An 18,498-nucleotide genomic window follows, 5' to 3' on the forward strand; every position below is an offset into this window, starting at 1 on the left:
TGTTGGCTCCAGCGAGAGTTTTAAAGGTATAAAATGTCATGTGGGAAGTTAGTAAGGGAATGTAGTTCTTTTCCTGAGTGTTTTAAAATATTTTCAATGTAATAATTTCCATAAGCTTTTTTTATTACTACATCTATAATATTCATTTTATGACCAATCATAAAGAAAATTACATTTGGGAATTATCTTATTTCTACCAAAATATTTGATGGGCTTAATACCATGCTATGAAAAGTGGGATACATTTAGTTTGACTCGATATGAAATAAATGATGTGCTAAGGCCTCAGTTGCTGTAGATGATAGAGAATAAATGTAAGAGTGTCATGAAAACTGTAAAACATTATAAGTACTATAGTCATTAAATTTAGTTTTGGTAAATGATCTATAAAATATGAGTTTTAAAAATGTATTGGGGGGCTGGGGAATGGGAAAAAAGGTGAAAGGGATTAAGAAGCACAAATTGCCAGTTACAAAAATAGTTACGGGGTATAAAGTACAGCATAGGGAATATAGGCAATAATATTGTAATAACTATGTATGGTGCCAGACAGGTACTAGACTTAATAGGGATAATAACTTCATAAGGTATATAAACAGATATATGAAAAGATAGTCAACATTGCTAAGTATAAGTGAAATGCAAATCAAGACCACAATGAGCGATCACCTCACACTGGTTAGAATGGCTACGATCTATAAGACAAGAAATAACAAGCATTGGAGAGGATGTGGAAAAAAGGGAACCCTAACACTGCTGGTGGGAATGTACATAGGGGCAGCCACTATGGAAAACAGTATAAGGTTCCTCAAACAATTAAGAATAGAGCTAACACATGACCCAGGAATCCCTCTTTTGAGTATCTACCCGAAATATGTGAAAACACTTATTTGTAAAGATATATATACCCCTTTATTCACTGCAGTATTATTCACAGTGGCCAAGACGTGGAAACAACCTGTGTTCTTCAACAGATGATTGGATAAAGATATGGTATATATACACAATGGAATACTACTCATCCTTAAAAAGTTGAAATATTGCCATTTGTGACAACATGGATGGATCTTGAAAATATGCTAAGTGAAATAAGTCAGACAAAAAAGACAAGAACCATATGACTTCACTTATATGTGAGATATAAAACAAAAAGCAACAAATGAGCAAACGAAAGAAACTCATAGACACAGACAACAGAATGGTGGTTACAAGAGCGGGAATGGAGTGCGGGGAGGACGAAAAGGGTAAAGGTGTCAAATATATGGTGATGGAAAGAGAATAGACTTCCGGTAGTGAGCACACAACAGAGTACACAGATGTTGTATGATAAAGTTGTACACCTGAATTTATATAATATTATTAACCAATGTTACTCTCAATAAATTTAATAAAAAAAGAAAGAAATATCTAATCACTATGTTATACACCTGAAATTAATATAATATTGTATGTCAACTATGATTGAAAAATAAATTTTTTAAGTATTTTTGCTTGTTTTTAAAAGTGGAATATTTCAGATTATAAAATTGACATATGCTCTTTACTGAAAGTCTTTTTATAGAGAGAAAAAGATTACTCACAATTCCTTCTTTCAAAGTCTACTACTGTTACCATTTTGATAGGTTTTATTCCAATATTTTCCTCAACAAATTAATTAAAATATAATTATGATCCTATAGTTACATGTTATATAAATTCTTTATATAAATTTTAATATTTATATGATAGTCCATTATGTGGCTTTGTCATACACGATTTATCCATTTGAAAATACAAATATCCATTTGTTGGACATTTAGGTTGTTTCCTAATTTTACATAACTACATGAAGATTCCTCATTGAACTAACTTCCAATTGAAATATTTCTAAACTTAAACTAAATTTAATCATATTCAATTTCTCTGCCTTCCCCCCTTCTTCCCCTTTTTAACACACAAAAATGTGAGTCACTGACCTTATTTGAATCTTAGTTACAAAGACTATTAGTATGCATTTATATGTGTACATATATATGTTTTTGTTTTTAAGGTGAAAAAGCACTAAGGCTAATCTCAAAGGAAATTACCTTTATGAACTTATTTTCTGTTATCTCGCCTCACACTTGAAATTCCTGAGAAATTCTTAGCAGGGAGGAAAGGCAACTGTTCAGCTATTGCATGATCGCTAAATTAATCATTGCAGGAGAGAACTCAGGCTGGAAACAGGCTGAGGATCCCTGACAAATATAATAAGCTGTTTTCTGTCACCCCTGGACTATTTATATGTAAATAGGTCATTTGGAAGCACTTTCAGATTCTCCAAAATAACCACTATAACTAGGAATGTTTCATTTGCCCTCTATTCAATTTAATTTGACCATTACTGGCTGTTCCAGGATATTTATTTTGTGGTCAGGAGACTTGAAAGAGTTAATGTACTTTGCAAATGCCTTACTTGTATTTGGGATTAATATACTCCCACAGCAGAATCTGGCTTATTAGAGCTTCAGATATGTCTAAAGAAAATTCTATGTTAGATGCATCACTGAAATGCTTGCTGTCTCACCAGGAGCCCGCATGAAAATAGCTTGGTGGAGTAAACTTATTTTTGTCTTTTTCTTCCTATGAGTTTTCCACAAAACAGCTGGCCTTTTCTAAAATGAGGTTGACTAACCATTTACAAGATTTGAGAAGGGACTAATTAGTATTGTAGGTTGATTGGGGATCGTGTCTATTTTTATTTTTAAAAAAAATCACACACAGAGAAGCATTTGGTGGCTTGCTTGTAAAATTACTTTTCACCAACCAGTGTTAACTGGTGTGGCTATTGCATAGGAACAAAGTCTGTGATTCTTTATCACTGTTTGAAATTGGGCCCATTGTAATCAGTGATACTCAGCTCCCTGATTTTACAGTTTTGTAGGTTTAGGCAAGAGATAACAGAAACCCTATCTCTTGTTTTCACAGATATATCTTCATTAATTTTTCAACATAGAAGCTATGACTCAAGTCCCTTTGCAGGCCTTTTCTTTGGGGGTTGAACAGAGATGACAGAAGTCTTGCAAGTGAGGGAACAGGGACCATGAGGTTCCCGCCACCCCGACCCCAACCTCCCTGCCTACCTCCTGATCTCTGTTGAAGAGGCTCCTTTAACCCTACCTAGACTGCGCCAATCCTTCCTTCCAGAAGAACATTATGATGGCTTTTTCAGGGTTAAATTTCCTAGCCTAGAATCTCACTGTTCATCAGGTAGATTAAATACTCTCATTAACTAGTCTAGATTAACTCCTGCTCTTCTGTCACTATCCTCCAGCTGGATTAAATCCTCTGGTTAACTTGAAATTCCTAAAGAAACAGGATCTTTCTTTTCTCTATCTACATGCTTGTAGAATCTCAGCCTCACACTGCTTTTTTTTTTCACACTGTGTCCCACCCTTTTTGGTCTGGCTATGTTTACCCCTCATTGCAGTTTCATTCTAGAGGTCAGTTTCCCAGACCACACCTTGCCCCACTAGAAAACAAAAACAAACAAACAAAAGACCCCCAAATATAATACCAACAATAACAAATTTAGAGCCTGTTCACTGTATTCCCACGGCACCCTGAACTTAAGCTTTAAATAGCACTTGTACTTTATAAGAACCTGTTACTTGGGGGGACATCGCCCCTGTTAGATGGTAACGTTCTTGAGAACACTGATTTGATCATGTTTATATGCTATCATGTTAAAGAAGTATATGAGTTCTGACAATTAAGTTCGTGAACTGGTAGCAACGATGTTGCTAACCTGTTTTGATCTCCGAGGGATTATTCATTATGAATTTGCACCAACTGGACAAACAGTTAACCAAGTTTACTATCTGGAAGTGTTGAAAAGGCTGTGTGAAAAGTTAGACGACCTGAACTTTGCACCAACAATTCATGGCTCTTGCATCATGACAATGCACCAGCTCACACGGCACTGTCTGTGAGGGAGTTTTTAGCCAGTAAACAAATAACTGTTTTGGAAACCCCCCCCCCCCTACTTACTTTATCTGGATTCCAATGACTTCTTTCTTTACTCGAAGATAAAATAAATATTGAAAGGAAGACATTTTGATGACATTCAGGACATCAAATGTAGTATGACGACAGCTCTTATGGCCATTCCAGAAAAAGAATTCCAAAACTGCTATGAAGGGTGGACTAGGCGCTAGCATCAGTGCATAGCTTCCCAAGGGGAGTATTTCGAAGGGGACCCTAGTGATATTCAGCAATGAGGTATGTAGCACTTTTTCTAGGATGAGTTTGTGAACTTGTCTGACTTGTAAGATCAAAGGAATTTGCAATCGAATTGTGAGAAAAGGTATATTTATATAAAACCAACAGTAAAAAATTACGTATAATTAAGTTCAAAACTGTTTGGTATAATTATTAGATCAATAGGAATTTATAGACAGGACTGATCCATGAGGCAGGAGCAATCTAAGGAGGCTTCTTAGGGAAGTTGAGATTAGCATTGGCCAAATGTTGCTGTTGCAATAGGACTGGGGGAAGGGAGGGTGTTATAAGCTGAGAAAATAAAATGAACAAAAAGGTGAAGGTTTGAATGAGCCTAAAAGCTGAGTAAAATTAGCCAGATGGAGAGGACTGGACATAGAGAAAGAGTCTCAGGCGAGATCACAGCAAGAATGAAGCACAAAGACAGAAGTAGCCTGACTAGAAAGAACAGTAAGTAGTATACTGTGGTAAGAAGGGATTTAGATGGGACCTGATAAGAAATAAAGAATCACTATAGGTTCCTAAGCAGAAAATGACTGTGGTAAGTTGTTACTGTGGTAGATTGTAACCCTGATCTCTGATTGCCAAGGAATTACTCCTCTTAGCATCCATGCTTTTACATAGACAAAGTTTCTTAGTTTCTTCTGTCTCTCCTCCCACATTGACTCTGAGCTTGGACTTGTCACTTGCTTTAGCCAAAAAGATGTCAGCCAACATGACTTTAGTGCATTGGGATTTGTCCTTTTGGAATGCTGCTTTTCTGTGTGAGCAAGTCCGGGCTAGCCTCCTTGAGGAGGAGAGACCATGGAGAGACAGAGGAAAAACATACGAAGAGCAAGCAGTCATTCTAGTCACCCCAGCTGAGGTACCAGATATGTAAATGAGGACATCTTGGACTATCCAATCCCAGTTGAGGTACCAGATTATTACAGTTGCCTGAGTGACCGCAGGTGAGACAACAAAACAAACATCCAGCTGAGACAAGCCAGCATTTCTGACTCATGGAATTGTGGACAGTAAAATGGTTGTTTTCAGCTATTAAGTTTGGGGACAGTTTGTTACACAACAATAGGTAAATGAATAAGATGAAAGGTTTTGTTCCTATTTCTCTTGCCACACCTTCTTGGTCACCTGTGCAGGTTTATTATGCTTAGCTTATATCAATACATAATAAATATTGATATTCCTCAAGGCTCAATCCTAGTTCCTCTTCTGTTTTCACTCAGTTTTCCCGCTTCATGTGATTTAATCCACTTCCATAGTTTCTTTAATGTAATAATGTATCATATATTTATATAGCTTCAGCCTAGACCTCTTCTCTGAGCTCCAGACTAAGATGTCCAACTGCCTGCCTGACAGCTCCACGTAGATATGTCAAAGGCACTTCAGACTTATGATCACCCTAAAACATATTCCTATTTTGGTATTGCCTTGCTCAGTAAGTGGCACCATGAACCCAGCTGCACAAATCAGAAATCTCAGCCATTTCCCACCTGCCCCCCACAGCTTTACTGAGGTATAATTGACAATTAAAACTTGCAGATACCTAAGGTGTATAATTTGATTTGATATATGTACATCTAGTGAAATATTCACTAAATATTCACTTAATCAAGCTGATATCCTACACCTCTCATAATTCCCATTTTATTTATTTGTTTGTTTGTGTGTTTATGGTGATAACACTTAAGATCTATCCTCTTAGCAAATTTCAGTATAAAATAAAATACTGTTAACTATAATAACATTGTTACACATTACATCTCCAGAACTTATTCACCTGAGAGTCATTCTTGTTTTTGTTTTTTTTTTTCCAATATGAAAGCAGTCATTGTTTATTAACTGACCAGATTACAAAAATGCCCACAGTAGCTGTCTTAGTTCATACTCCTAATATGCCTGTTGATCTGGTCTTCTCTGTGCCAGCATCTCCACCTTGTACAAAGTGGGTGGTCTTTTTCTTCATTTCACCTCATGGAGAACATAACTTGAAGGGCCACAGGAAGTTGTTTGCTTCTTTGAAGCGTTTTCCAACAGTACAGATCTCATGAATCAGGTTCTCCATGCAGATGATGCCATATTTACCAAGAGATTAGGCAATCAATGTGTTATCTGTCAGGACAATTTGCTTTTTGTTGATTTTGCCATAACCACGGTTGTAGATCAATTCATTTACTGACTTTAGGTGTGGGTACCCCCAAGCGATGTATGGCTCCACAATCCTCAGCATGTTAATGGATGCCTTGTTGAGCTTGACAAAGGTGCCATTGAAGATCTAGTGAAGGTGAAGAAGCTGCGGCACCTTTCGGACTTCGGGACTCACATGACGGATGCCTCTGATCCTGATGACAAATACCAATCTGTGTATGCCACAGGTACATAGAAGTTGCCAGCTTTTCTTGCCATCCTCGCCATTGTAATCTCAGTGCTGGACATCTGCCTATATTCTTTGTGATAGTGCTTCGCTTTTTCCTAGATAAGCTTCCTTCTTACTTTTCGAAGCATCTTTTGGGCAGACTTTTTTCTCAGGTGCTTGATCTTCAGCTTTGCGAAATTCTTTCGCTTTTTCTTAAGGGTTTCTGGCACCGCAGGAACCTTCTTCTCTTCTGCACCCTCCATGATTCCAGCCTGAAAAAGAGCTCAGGGTCATTCTTGACACATTCTTCTTCCTTACTGCCCCTATTGTCCATCACTAGGTCTTGTTGATTTTACCTCTCAACGCTTCTCAAATCCATCCACTTCTTCCCATCTCCATAACCACCACCCTCCTCCAGTCATCATGATTTCATCTAGAACTACTGCCAACGAGGCCTAACTGCTCTCCCCATATCCACTCTTGCCTACATGCAATCTGTTCCCAACACCGCTGCCTGGAGCGTTTATTTTTCAGAACATAAATCTGATCATGTCAGTCCAGAGTTGAAACACTCTAATAACTCCCCGTGACTCTTGGGATAAAGACTAGAATCTCAACTGTGGCCTAAAAGGCTGTGTTAGTTGGAGTTCTCCAAGAAGTAGATGCTAAGACAGGAGAAGACATGAAAGATATTTATTACGGAAAATGGCTCTGAAAAATAAGGGGGAGGAAGGTCAAGAATGTGGGGGCGCTTTCAGGTGATGCTGCACGTCTAACACCTGTGAAAGAGTGGGGAAAGGAAGGAGGACTGGGCAGGAAGAGGCTCAGATTCCAGCAAACTTCTGAGAAAGTTTTGGCCAAGTTAATGTTGCCGGTTAAAGGAGTCTCTTGTCTACAGTAGTATCCTCCCCTCCCACCTCCATCCCTTGCATATGTTCAGTCATTGGCTTGGAGCAGCCCAGGGCAAGTATGGCCTCAGTGCGGACATGGCTATGGATCCAAAAGAGCAATGACTCAGGTTGTAGGTCAACTGCTTCGCTGCAGCAGGAAATTAGAGCGTGTGTTTTTATAACTACCACATGGACTGCTTTATGTACCTGGAATGGATGAAAAGTTGACCCTACCCTTTGATGTGAGGTCTACGGGTTTTAAGAAAATGGCGGTGGGTGAATTAGGGTCAGGGAAAGTATGGAAACAAAGAGGCCCATCTGAGCGTGAGGAGCTAATGAACCAAATTACAGGAGACATTTTAAAGAAAGATATGAAGCGACTAGGTCACATATTGGACATTTCATTTATTCGAAATGAATCAAAGATGACTCTAGGGTTTCAATTCAGTCGATGGGGATTATGGAGATGCCAGTGTCAGAGGCAGGAAAATTGGAAGGTGGAGCCTGAATGAGGAGGAAGATGAGTTTCGTTTTGAAGACGCAGATTTCTAAATGAAGCCAGGCTCTCCTAGTGGAAATGGTCAGTGGGGCGCTGGGAGATGTAGACATGAAGCTGTGGAGTATCTCCTCCAAGAGGCGTACCATGGCAGCCACGTCACAGAGTCCTGGGAATCTAGGTTGGGTGAGCCTGCACTGGGGGGAGAATAGAGAGACAAGCTGAGAAGAAACATGATGCCAAGAAGGAAAATGCTGATTTGGTATCTAATAAACCAAGCAGATGGTCAGAGGAGCTCTCAGAGCAAAGTGTGAAGGTAGAGATGTGGTATCTGTCTGGGAACTGACTAAATGGAAGAGAGGGCTCCAGAGAGATGGAAGGTTTGAACAGGGTAATGGAAAAGAGACCCAGGAAAAGATTCTCTTTGGCTGTCAGTGCGGTCAAGGTGTCAAGGTCTGTAGGTTTGGCTATGCTCAAGGACAGAGGCTTATGCTAGTTCTTCAGAGTAGAAGTGGATGGTGGAAGCTGGAAGAATGCATAGTCCCTGAAAAGCACATCTGCACTTTAGAAGAGAAGAGCAAGGGGCTGGGACTCAACAATGAGCGAGTGGAATGAAGAGGAGTTTTTATGAGGCTCAAAGGAAAGTTGGGGTGCAGAAGTGCTGAGAGTAGTTTCAATGAAGGAGAAGGGGTAATTCTCAAAGCAGAATCGAGAACAATGGGAACAGATAAAACCAAATTATGCTCAATTTCCTAGTGGACCCATATGGTAAATTTGTCTCCTGATACCCCTTTTCAATATTTTTTTTATTGAGGTATAATTTATGTGCAATAAAATGCAGAGATTTTAGGGACATAGCTGTGACAGTTATATACACTTGTGTAAATCACCACCCCCATGGGTATAATATTCCTTACTCCCACCAGCAATAGAGTACCAGTTGCTACTTAACATTTGGTATCGGTATTATCAGTCTTTTTCATTTCAGCCATCTAGTGCATGTAAAGTTGTATCTCATTGTGGTTCTTATTTACATTTCCCTAATGACTAATGATTTTGCACACCTTTTCATATACTCATTGGTCATTCTTGTATCTTCTTTTTGGTATATCTCAAGTCTTTTGCCATTTTTAATGGGTTATTTGTCTTTTCAAAGTTGATTTTCAGTTCCTTATATATTCCCTAAACAAGTCGTTTGTATTTATCATGCAATTAAAATATTTTCTCCAAATCTATAGCTTGTCTTTCCATTTTCTTTTTTAAAATATATTTTCCAAATTTCATATTTCCTTTTCCCCCCAGCATTTTTGAGATATAATTGACACATTCAATAGAGGAAGGGGATAGTTCTCCAAAGGAAAATAGGGCACTGCTACTAGAAGGGGGGGGGGTGATTCTGGGAGGGCAAAAACAATAAATGCTCACCTCACCCTTAAAAATGCAGAACGTATATCTTACAATTGTGTTTATGTCTCCTGGTTAAACAGGATGAAAATGCCTTTATCAGCTTATCTTTAAGTCTTCCCTCAAATAACTGGGCTTGATTAAGTTATACAACCGCCGAGGCCCAATCTGTGAAAGCAGCGTGTACCTGATTAGAGCCCATCCCAGGCTAGTTTTGTTGTAATTATTGTTGTGTTAAATCTTAAAGTTGACTGTATTTCTGGTTACTTAGAATTTTTCTTTCTAAATTGAGAGGCAGGGACTCTGTGAAATCTAATATTAAGTGGGGGTAAAGGGATAAAAGTGAGTTAGGAGTGATATAAATAGTTTTATGTGTTAGCTTCCCTTTTTAAAAATTGCTTAAAAAGTTATGTTTCTTAATTTTGTTTCTAGAAACTATGTTTTCACATGTGAGCTCCTGCATTCAATCTGATTTGCTCATTCATTCATTCATTCAGCAAACATGTGTTAATGACTTGCCATATGCATTAGTGGTGGGGGCTCTGGAGAGCTCAGACAAGGAGATAGTGAGAGAACCTGATTTATGAATATAGACAATAAATCATTATAGGAATGAGGGATGGGGCTATGACAGCTTTGTTCACTAATTTTCATCTCTAGTACCTAGCACAGTGCAAAAAGGAACTCAAAAATGTATTGTTGAATGGATGAATAAATTAATGGACGGAGCAGTCAACTCTCTTATCAAAAGACTAATGAGGTTGGAAGTGTGGAGAATAATGCGAAAGATCAGGTTGAGGACATTTTTCTTAGAGTTGTTTAATTCTGCTTCAAGAAAATGCTTATAAGAAAGAAAGCTAATCTTGCTACAGCCCAAACTTGAGAACTGTGGTTCCACCAGGCGTCTGCCTTCAGGTACACACGTAGATTGGTTATCCTGTCTCCAACAAAGGACTGCAGGAGTTGGATGTGCTCTTCCGGCTCCTCCTATCAGGCTTTTTGGGACTGGGGACCATGGTTGCCCCTATGACCACTAAAAAAATGTCAGTGTTTCTGTACTGGGGATAAAAAGATGAGGCTAAAGAATTTGGAGGTTACATTTTCTTACATTGAGCAGTGTGGTATTGTGAGCGCTTGTAGAATAGATACCTGCTCAATAGAGTATATCTGGAAATAAGTCATTACTTGTTGGAGGGTCGGGAAGAAGTGTGTGGAAGTCACACATCTGCAACAGAAACCACACTCTCCCCACAATGAAGGAGTCCACTGGCTCCACACACCAGTTGAGCAGCCTTTTGGAAACACAAACACAGTAACATTCCCTCATGTAACTTTTCTAAACCAAACCAAACCAAACCAAACAAACTCTGGGTCTTTCCTGATTTTTCCTTTTGTGAGTGTGTATGTTGTTGTGTTTTTGTATGTTTTATGTTTTTATGTATGTTGTATGTTTTTCCTTTTGTGAGTGTGTATGTTTGTGTGTTCCTCTTGCCTCAATACACTCGGCCTCTGTTAGCTCTTGTCATTGCTGGATCTAACTTGTTACACTATTTTCCATCCCAGGGGGTAGCATGGCTCACGAAAAGAGCAGAGCTTTAATGCCAAAAAGACCTAACCTCAAATGCTATTTAATATGTAGGCAACTTGCAACAAAGTATCCATCATCTCTGAGGCACAGTTTCTGCATTCTTTATTGATGTCTTCATTTCTTTTTCTAGATACAGGGTAGGATTACACATCTGGTTCTCTTGATATTAGGACATGTGATGCACTTACTTGTGTTGGCCAATGGATTGAGAGAAGAAGTAAACGTGTCATTCCTGCGTAGAAGCCTTTAAGAGACGCACCTTGTAGCCTTTTCCTTGAAATATGACAGAGACTCTATCTCTCTGGTACCTGAGAGAGGGCGATATAAAGCAGAATCCCTCCCAACCCAATGGACATGTAGCATGACCAAGAAATCAAGTGCTGTTGTTTGAATCATTAAGATTTTGGGGCTATTTATTACTAAACATGAGGTAGCCCACTCTGGCTGATGTTTCCTAACATGAATAATGAGTACAATAAGGTTTCCCTCAAAGAGTTGGTATGAGGATTATTAACCCACAATAGGGGGATTGAAAAGCCGTGGCTCCTATGACTATCACTCCCATTCTCCCAGTTGTCCACACCTGCTGCTCTTACCAGACATTTCATCTACACCCTCACACGTGGATCACTCCTGTCCATTTCATTCCACCCATATTTTTCCTTCATTTCCCCACTTTCCCTCTTTTTCTTTGTCCTCTGTGGAATACCAGCTCCATTATGGTCAAACTCTCTAAACCTGCTTCTCATCTTCTTCCTCCAACTGCAAACAGATTTTTTAGAGTAGAAAAGGACCTACCTCTCTAAGAATCTGTGAAAACAGACCTTCAGCCTCACTTCCTAGCCATCCAGCTTCTATAGACACCTTAATATCTGGATCTCATCTGGAAGTAGAAGGTACACTTTCCTCTGAGAGCTAAGTACTCTAGGTCACTAGGTACTGGTTTTTTGTTTTGTTTTATTTTTTATTTATTTATCTTTTTAGCTGTTATCATCCATTTCTTAAAGAGCCAAATCACCTCTGGTTTAAAAGCAACCTGCATTTTGGACACTTCCCTTACCTTACACTCCATAATTAACCCTAGCAGTGCTTCCTATCCTTATACTTACTCTTTTTTCTTTTTCTTCCCTTTCTTTCCTTCCTTCCTTTTTTCTTTCCTTCGTTCGTTCGTTCCTTCCTTCCTTCTTTCCTTCCTTCCTCCCTTCCTCTTTTTCTTTCTCTCCTTCTAACCATCCCCATCCTTCCCTCAACATTTTACTGAAACACCAGCTAATCCCAGACTCTGGGAAGCCTCTCCAGATGAATTTTTTTTCCTGTTCCTGGGCTAAAGGCCAGTTGTGAAGGAAAACAATGAACCGTACAGACCCATGATGACATGCTGTGTTGTCTAAAACTGAAATGATTGAAGTTGGCATTAATGTTCACCCTTACGTCCCCAAAACCTCTCTGCCCATGGCCTCTGCTTCCCTTCTGGCCACACTTCACCTTTCTTTTCAATGGTTCACCTTCCTTCGTCCACTCCTTATTTTCCTGGCAATCCCCAGAGTTTTGTGCTTGGGGCCTTTCTCTTTTAAGTCTACATGCTTTCTCTAGGAATATCATCCACCTTATGGCTTCTATGACCATTTAAATATAGATGACTCCCAAATAACTTTCACCAGCACTAGAAGTAGTGCTTTCACCTCCCTAGAAGTAGATAAGCAATTTCCTATTAGACAAATGAAGCTGGATGTCCTGTGGACACCTTAAATTTACATGTCCTTTTCTCCTCTGACCCCAAATCTGTACTGTTCCCTTAAATTATTTTTTTTTTATTGGGGAGGGGGCGCAGGACTTAATTGGGGAACAGTGTGTACTTCCAGGACTTTTTCCCAAGTCAGGTTGTTGTCCCTTCAGTCTTAGTTGTGGAGAGTGCCGTTCAGCTTCAATTTGTTGTCCTTTCAATCTTAGTTGTGGAGGGTGCAGCTCAGCTCCAGGTCCAGTTGCCGTTGCTAGTTGCAGGGGGCGCTGACCACCATCCATTGTGGGAGTCGAACTGGCAACCTTGTGGTTGAGAGGATATGCTCCAACCAACTGAGCCATCTGGGAGGCAGCTCAGCTCAACGTGCCGTGTTCAATCTTAGTTGCAGGGGGCGGAGCCCACCATCCCTTGCAGGACTTAAGTAGTTGAGCCGGCCACCTTGTGGTTGAGAGCCCACTGGCACATGTGGGAATCGAACCGGCAACCTTCGGAGTTAGGAGCATGGCGCTCCAACCGCCTGAGCCACGGGCAGGCCCTGTTCCCTTAAATTCTTGATATGGATCAATGGCATCACTACTTACCTGTCTTCCAACTTAGAAACCTTGGTGTTATTCTCACTTCCTTTTCTCTCAGCCCCCACACACAGTCAGCTGCCAAATTTTGCTGCTTCTAATTTTAAAACATTTGGTTCTCTCTTCCAAACTGTATGCTCCTGGCTTAAAATAGGCCTTCAGCATATCTTCTGTGGACTATTATTGCAACATCATTGTCTGTAATCTGTTTTCCTGATAACATCCCCCCACACACACACATGTTCTCTAGTCTACCACTACAGTTTGAGAAAACAAAGTTAATCAACTCTTTTCTCTGTGTAAAAGTTTCTGCTTATTCTAAATGTCCATGGGGTAAAATTCACACAATGTAGTTTGGCTACAAAGCTCTTAACATCCTGGTCCCAATCTACCTCTCCACTTTGTTTCTTTTCCTACCTATCTATTCTCCACCCACATTCTAGTTTCCTGTAGCCTCATAATCTCACTACTTCCAACACATAACCATGCACTTTCAGAAGTCCATATATATATTTTTTCAAGCTATTCCAGTTCCTCCTCTCCACCCCTATTCACTTGAGAAATTCTTACAGCTGTTAAAACCAAATTTAAGCATTACATACTTGGCGAAGCTTCCCCGATTCTTCCAGGCTATTGCTGTTGTGTTCCTTTTGCTCCCAGGGCACTTTATATTTGCTATAAGACTTTACAATGTGGCTTTTAATTTTTCTATTTACACTTTGTATCCCACACAAGACTGTAAAACATGTAAGTTTCTGATTAAAAGAGAACTGACTATACGTTGTTTAATAAATATTGGTGAAAAAATGCAATGTTATTATCCTCCTAATATTTTGCACTCATTTGATATTAGTGTCTTTTTTTTTCTGCGCTTCCTATTGTGCCCCAAATAAATAATCAACTCAAACTCAGATTTTTAACAGCCTCTCGGCTGACAATCTAGAGCCGCACTGTTCAATAACATAGCCACTAACCACATGTGGCTATTGAGCATTGAAAAGCAGTCAGTCCAAGTTAAAATGAGCTGTAAGTGTAGAATACACACAGGCTTTTGAAGACAATATGAAAATAAGAATGTAAAATATTTCGCTAATAATTTTTTATATTACTCACATGGTGAAATGACAATATCTTGGATACGTGGGATTAAATAAAATGTACTATTAAAATTAATTTTCCATTTCTAGTTTTATTTGTAAATGTGGCTACTAGCATATTTAAAAGTACATACATGGTGTGCCTTGTATTTCTATAGGTATTGCGGTGGTCTTTCAATCCATCATATAGATCATTTCTTGGTAGTAAGCCTGTCTTGTTATTTTTTCTGAATCCTTGCAGTGCTAAGCAGAAATTTTCTGGGGTAAAACCACTCAAAAAATGGTGTCTGTTTACTGCTGGACTTCCCCCAAATATCCTTTTTTTTCAGCGCTGCTACCGGTATCCTAGTTGAAGAATCTACAGGTTTTCTCTTGTCAGCTGCATTAAGGTCAGATTGCTTTGCCTGGATCCCCAAGCCTTGTTTAATCCTGTTGCACTTGACTTATCCAGCCTTATCTTTCACTTGTCCTAAGGAGTACCCCTGTCCTTCACTGTTTTCCAAGTTCTTGAAGCCTTTCTGCTTTTGTGCAGGCAGCTCTTGCTCAATAGCACCCTCCCTAGGCCCACTTCTAAATCAAACCAATCTTCTCAATGTGCCTTAAAAGTTCTACCTCCCACATGATTTTTTTTTTTTTAAATTGGAACTCACCCTGATATCTTTCCAGTTATTGTCAGGACTATGCAGTTTAAGCTCTAATTTGTTCAATTACTCAGCATCTTCACTGCCATCGTCATTCAATTTAATTCCACAAACTTTGTTGAGACTCTGCCAAAAATGGGGAAGAGGCAAGCACAAGAGCTTCCTTTATGCAGGGTCTGGACTAGGAATTGGCCCTATAAAAAGGTAAAAGACAAGACTCCTGCTCATTACCTTTCTTAGCATTTGCCCCTCCACTAGCAAGGGCCATGTTTATTCTAATTACATAAGCCCCATATTAGAAATTGTTAATAATACACAACATGCTAAAACATTCAAATGGTCTTACCCAGGGTTCAAATCCCATGAGCCTGGATCGGGGAACTCTAGGGGTGTAATAGTTGAGTGTGTTGTTTCCCTAGTTTTCTTTTTCATGCATTCAAGATCAGTGTTTATACAGCTTCTTGTTACTGTGACACTACCCAGTATTTGGCTCCGTGACTACACTTTTCCCTCCATATGGAAGATCTTATTGCCAGATGTTTTACACTCTGGAGCCAGACTGCTTTGGGTTTGAATCTCACCTCCTCCACTGAGTAACTCTGTAACCTGGGTGTGGGGACAGAGTCCTAGAGAGCAGTTTCCAGGTTCTCAGCCTCACGAGGAAAGGTGCTGGCTTGGGTAGTAGATGGCCATCAGCTGTGACTAGTTGGCCATCAGCTGTTACTAGTTAGCCATTAGCCACTAATATAACTGCCGTGGCTACGCAGGCAAGTTGGTGCGTTGGTTGTCAGAGAAGTGGGCGGCAGCTGGCGGGTTGCAGATCTTGTTGTTCCTGCTCCCTGCCTCTCCAACCCCACCGCCAGCAAGAAACAGTGGTATGAACCCCCACCCATGGCTCCGTTGGTGTTTTTTTGGCCTCACCATATCCTGCATTCTTGTGTGGGGAGCGGGGCCAGAGACCCTGCATGACACTGGACAAGGTACTAAACTCCATGCCTCACTTTCCTACCTGTGTAATGAGGATAACAGTATCATAGGGTTGTGATAAGGGCTAAATGAGTTAATAGCTCATGGCACACAATAATGAATAAATGTTAGTCCTCGCTGCATGTCACTACAAGACTATTACTCTCCCCTGAAAAGCAAGAGGCTGTTTAGTCTATTTTATTCCACGTGTGTCTCTAGCTTCTAAAATAGTGACTATTTCAAAACTGCAGGAGACTAAACATCGAATGAATAAACAAGTCCACCTAATCACTTTTATTTCTGAATTTCCAATGTTGTACCAGTAAGAAAAAGGCCAAGAAAGCAAGTGAAAGTAGCTTCCTTGTAAAAAGTCTTCCCTTGGCGGGTTTTACCCGAGGGCCTCAAAGACAATCACAGCTGAAAAGTGGAAAGCCCACAGCAAGCAGTGCGAGTTAACTTTCTGGAATCACCTTGGGCTAAGGGCCTTGCAGGCAAAAAACCCAGCCGACCGGCTTCCCGGGAAGTTCTGCGCACGCGCAGCGCGCCTGGGCGTTTGGGTTCCTTCCTGCGGCGCCACCCGGAAGCCACGGCCCCGGCTCCCTCCTCCCCTCCCCCCGCGCCCTCCCCACCCCGCCACCGCCGGCTCGGGCGGTGCGTGTGGGGCCCGCCCGGCGAGGAGGCGGGACACGTCGGCTCTGCCGCCGCCGCCGCCGCCGCCGCTCCTCCTCGCGTTCCAGCTCCCGCCGCGGCCGCCGCGGCTTCCTGGGCTGAGTCCGCCCACGGTCCCGGCGGCGCCAGGTGGTTTCATCCAGCCCGGCTCCTGCCCGCGTCCGCCGCCGCCGTAGCTGTCCCGGGCTCTCGGCCCCGCTGCCGCGATGGCGACGCGCTCCTGCCGGGAGAAGGCTCAGAAGCTGAACGAGCAGCACCAGCTCATCCTGTCCAAGCTGCTGAGGGAGGAGGACAACAAGTACTGCGCCGACTGCGAGGCCAAAGGTAGCGCGGTCGTCGTTGCCCCTGATCGGGGCCTCCTGCGGCCCGTGACCTTCCCGTCGCCGCGGCGCCCGGGGCCCGAGCGGACGCCGCGGCTGAGCCCGGCCGGCCCCGGCCCTGACGGGAGGGCGGGCGCGGGGTTCAAGTCGACCCTTACCTCCGCCTGAGGCGACGGCGAGATCAGACCCGCGGTCGCGGTCATTGGTCCCAGTCTCTTCTACCCGGGGCTCAGCCAGTACCCGCATCACGATGCTTGAACCCTCCACTGGAGGGCCGGGGCAGGAGCGGGGCTGGAAGCGCGGAACCGGGCGCCGGCCTGGGCAGTGCTTGGGGTTAAAGGGTTGCCCTTCTCCCGCCGCAGCTCACAGGTACATCCGTAGGTGGGGCCACCCTGAGGTCTCTGTCCCCGCCTCGACTCTCCCCTGTAACTCAGTTCTCTCGGGGCTCCGATGCTGGGTATCCCAGGTGCAGCCCTACCTGCCTGCCCACCTGACAGCTGTCGTACAGGGCTTCTGCTTCTGCTTCCTGAGAAAGTATGGTTGTCCTTTTAGGTGGGTTGGAGTTTTACTGAAGAAAACCATTGGGGAGGATGGTAGGATTGTTTTTTAGTCTCGATATTAGCCACAATGAAGAGAAATTTCATTACAGGAGTCTCTTGAACAGTGGACTTCTGTTCCTGAAAATTTTAATAATTAGATTCTCTCTGACCAGCTAGTTTGGGAGAACATATGGGCCCTGGTTTGTGTGCCCCATAAACGTTGACGGTACATTTAGAGATCCAGAGAAGAAAAAATAATTTCAGTTTGTTCAGTTGGAGGGCTTCTGCCTCAGCCTTTGAAATAGATACACTATTTTTAGCCTATATGTTTTGGATTTGGAGAGCTGATTTATATTTAATGTCTTATAAGTAATCTCATGGGAAAAACGTTTCAGATTTTTAAAAACAAACCTCTGGTGCGGGTAGGAAAAGATCTTGTAAAGTGGTTTGTTTGTTTATTCCGTGATAAATAAGTAGTTCTCCAAAACAGGAGTCAGTCAGTCTTTGGGAATGTCATTTCAGATTTCTGCATTATTTGTCCTAGACTTTTCCTGAAGCATTGCTGTTCTTCCACAATGCTGTATAAATGAGTCACGATTCAGGAGGCTTGTGTTTGATTTGACTAAGCCACCCAGCATCAGCAGTTTACTTCATTACCATAACAGGTACTGGATTACTGTAACTAGACCATTTTATGAGCACTTGATTGAGGCAACCTTATATTCTGTATAATCTTTGTAGTAAGATTTGTTACCTGATATTGAGTAAGTGTGGGTTTTTTGGGGAATACCGTACTTTATTGAGACTCCGTGGCCCACTCATCACTGCACTAGTAAAACTCTGGAAAAATGGGCCTTCAAAAGGCCAGAAAAAGAAAGGAGTTGAGGTTATATGGTGTGTATTTTGACTAATAAATAACATGGTTAAGTAGAGATGGTAGTAAGTGTGAAATCATTAAAAATTGAATAATAACAGTTTCA

The 18,498-nt window shown here is 41.4% G+C and overlaps 1 protein-coding gene and 1 pseudogene across 2 annotated transcripts in view; one reads left to right on the forward strand and one right to left on the reverse strand.

Annotated features, from left to right (window-relative positions):
- Nucleotides 1-6,116: 6,116 nt before the first annotated feature.
- Nucleotides 6,117-6,870, reverse strand: LOC117020571 (60S ribosomal protein L7-like; annotated as a pseudogene).
- A 9,759-nt stretch (nt 6,871-16,629) lies between these two features.
- SMAP1 (small ArfGAP 1) overlaps nt 16,630-18,498 on the forward strand; it is a 131,420-nt gene continuing 129,551 nt past the window's right edge. For both annotated transcript variants that reach the window (XM_033099464.1, XM_033099472.1), the window contains exon 1: nt 16,630-16,983. In XM_033099464.1, the coding sequence (XP_032955355.1) occupies nt 16,866-16,983 (118 nt within the window). In that variant the 5' untranslated portion in view covers nt 16,630-16,865. The remainder of the gene's footprint in view (nt 16,984-18,498) is intronic.

This window comes from Rhinolophus ferrumequinum, chromosome 3, assembly GCF_004115265.2.
Source record: "Rhinolophus ferrumequinum isolate MPI-CBG mRhiFer1 chromosome 3, mRhiFer1_v1.p, whole genome shotgun sequence".
NCBI classification, from domain to species: domain Eukaryota; kingdom Metazoa; phylum Chordata; class Mammalia; order Chiroptera; family Rhinolophidae; genus Rhinolophus; species Rhinolophus ferrumequinum.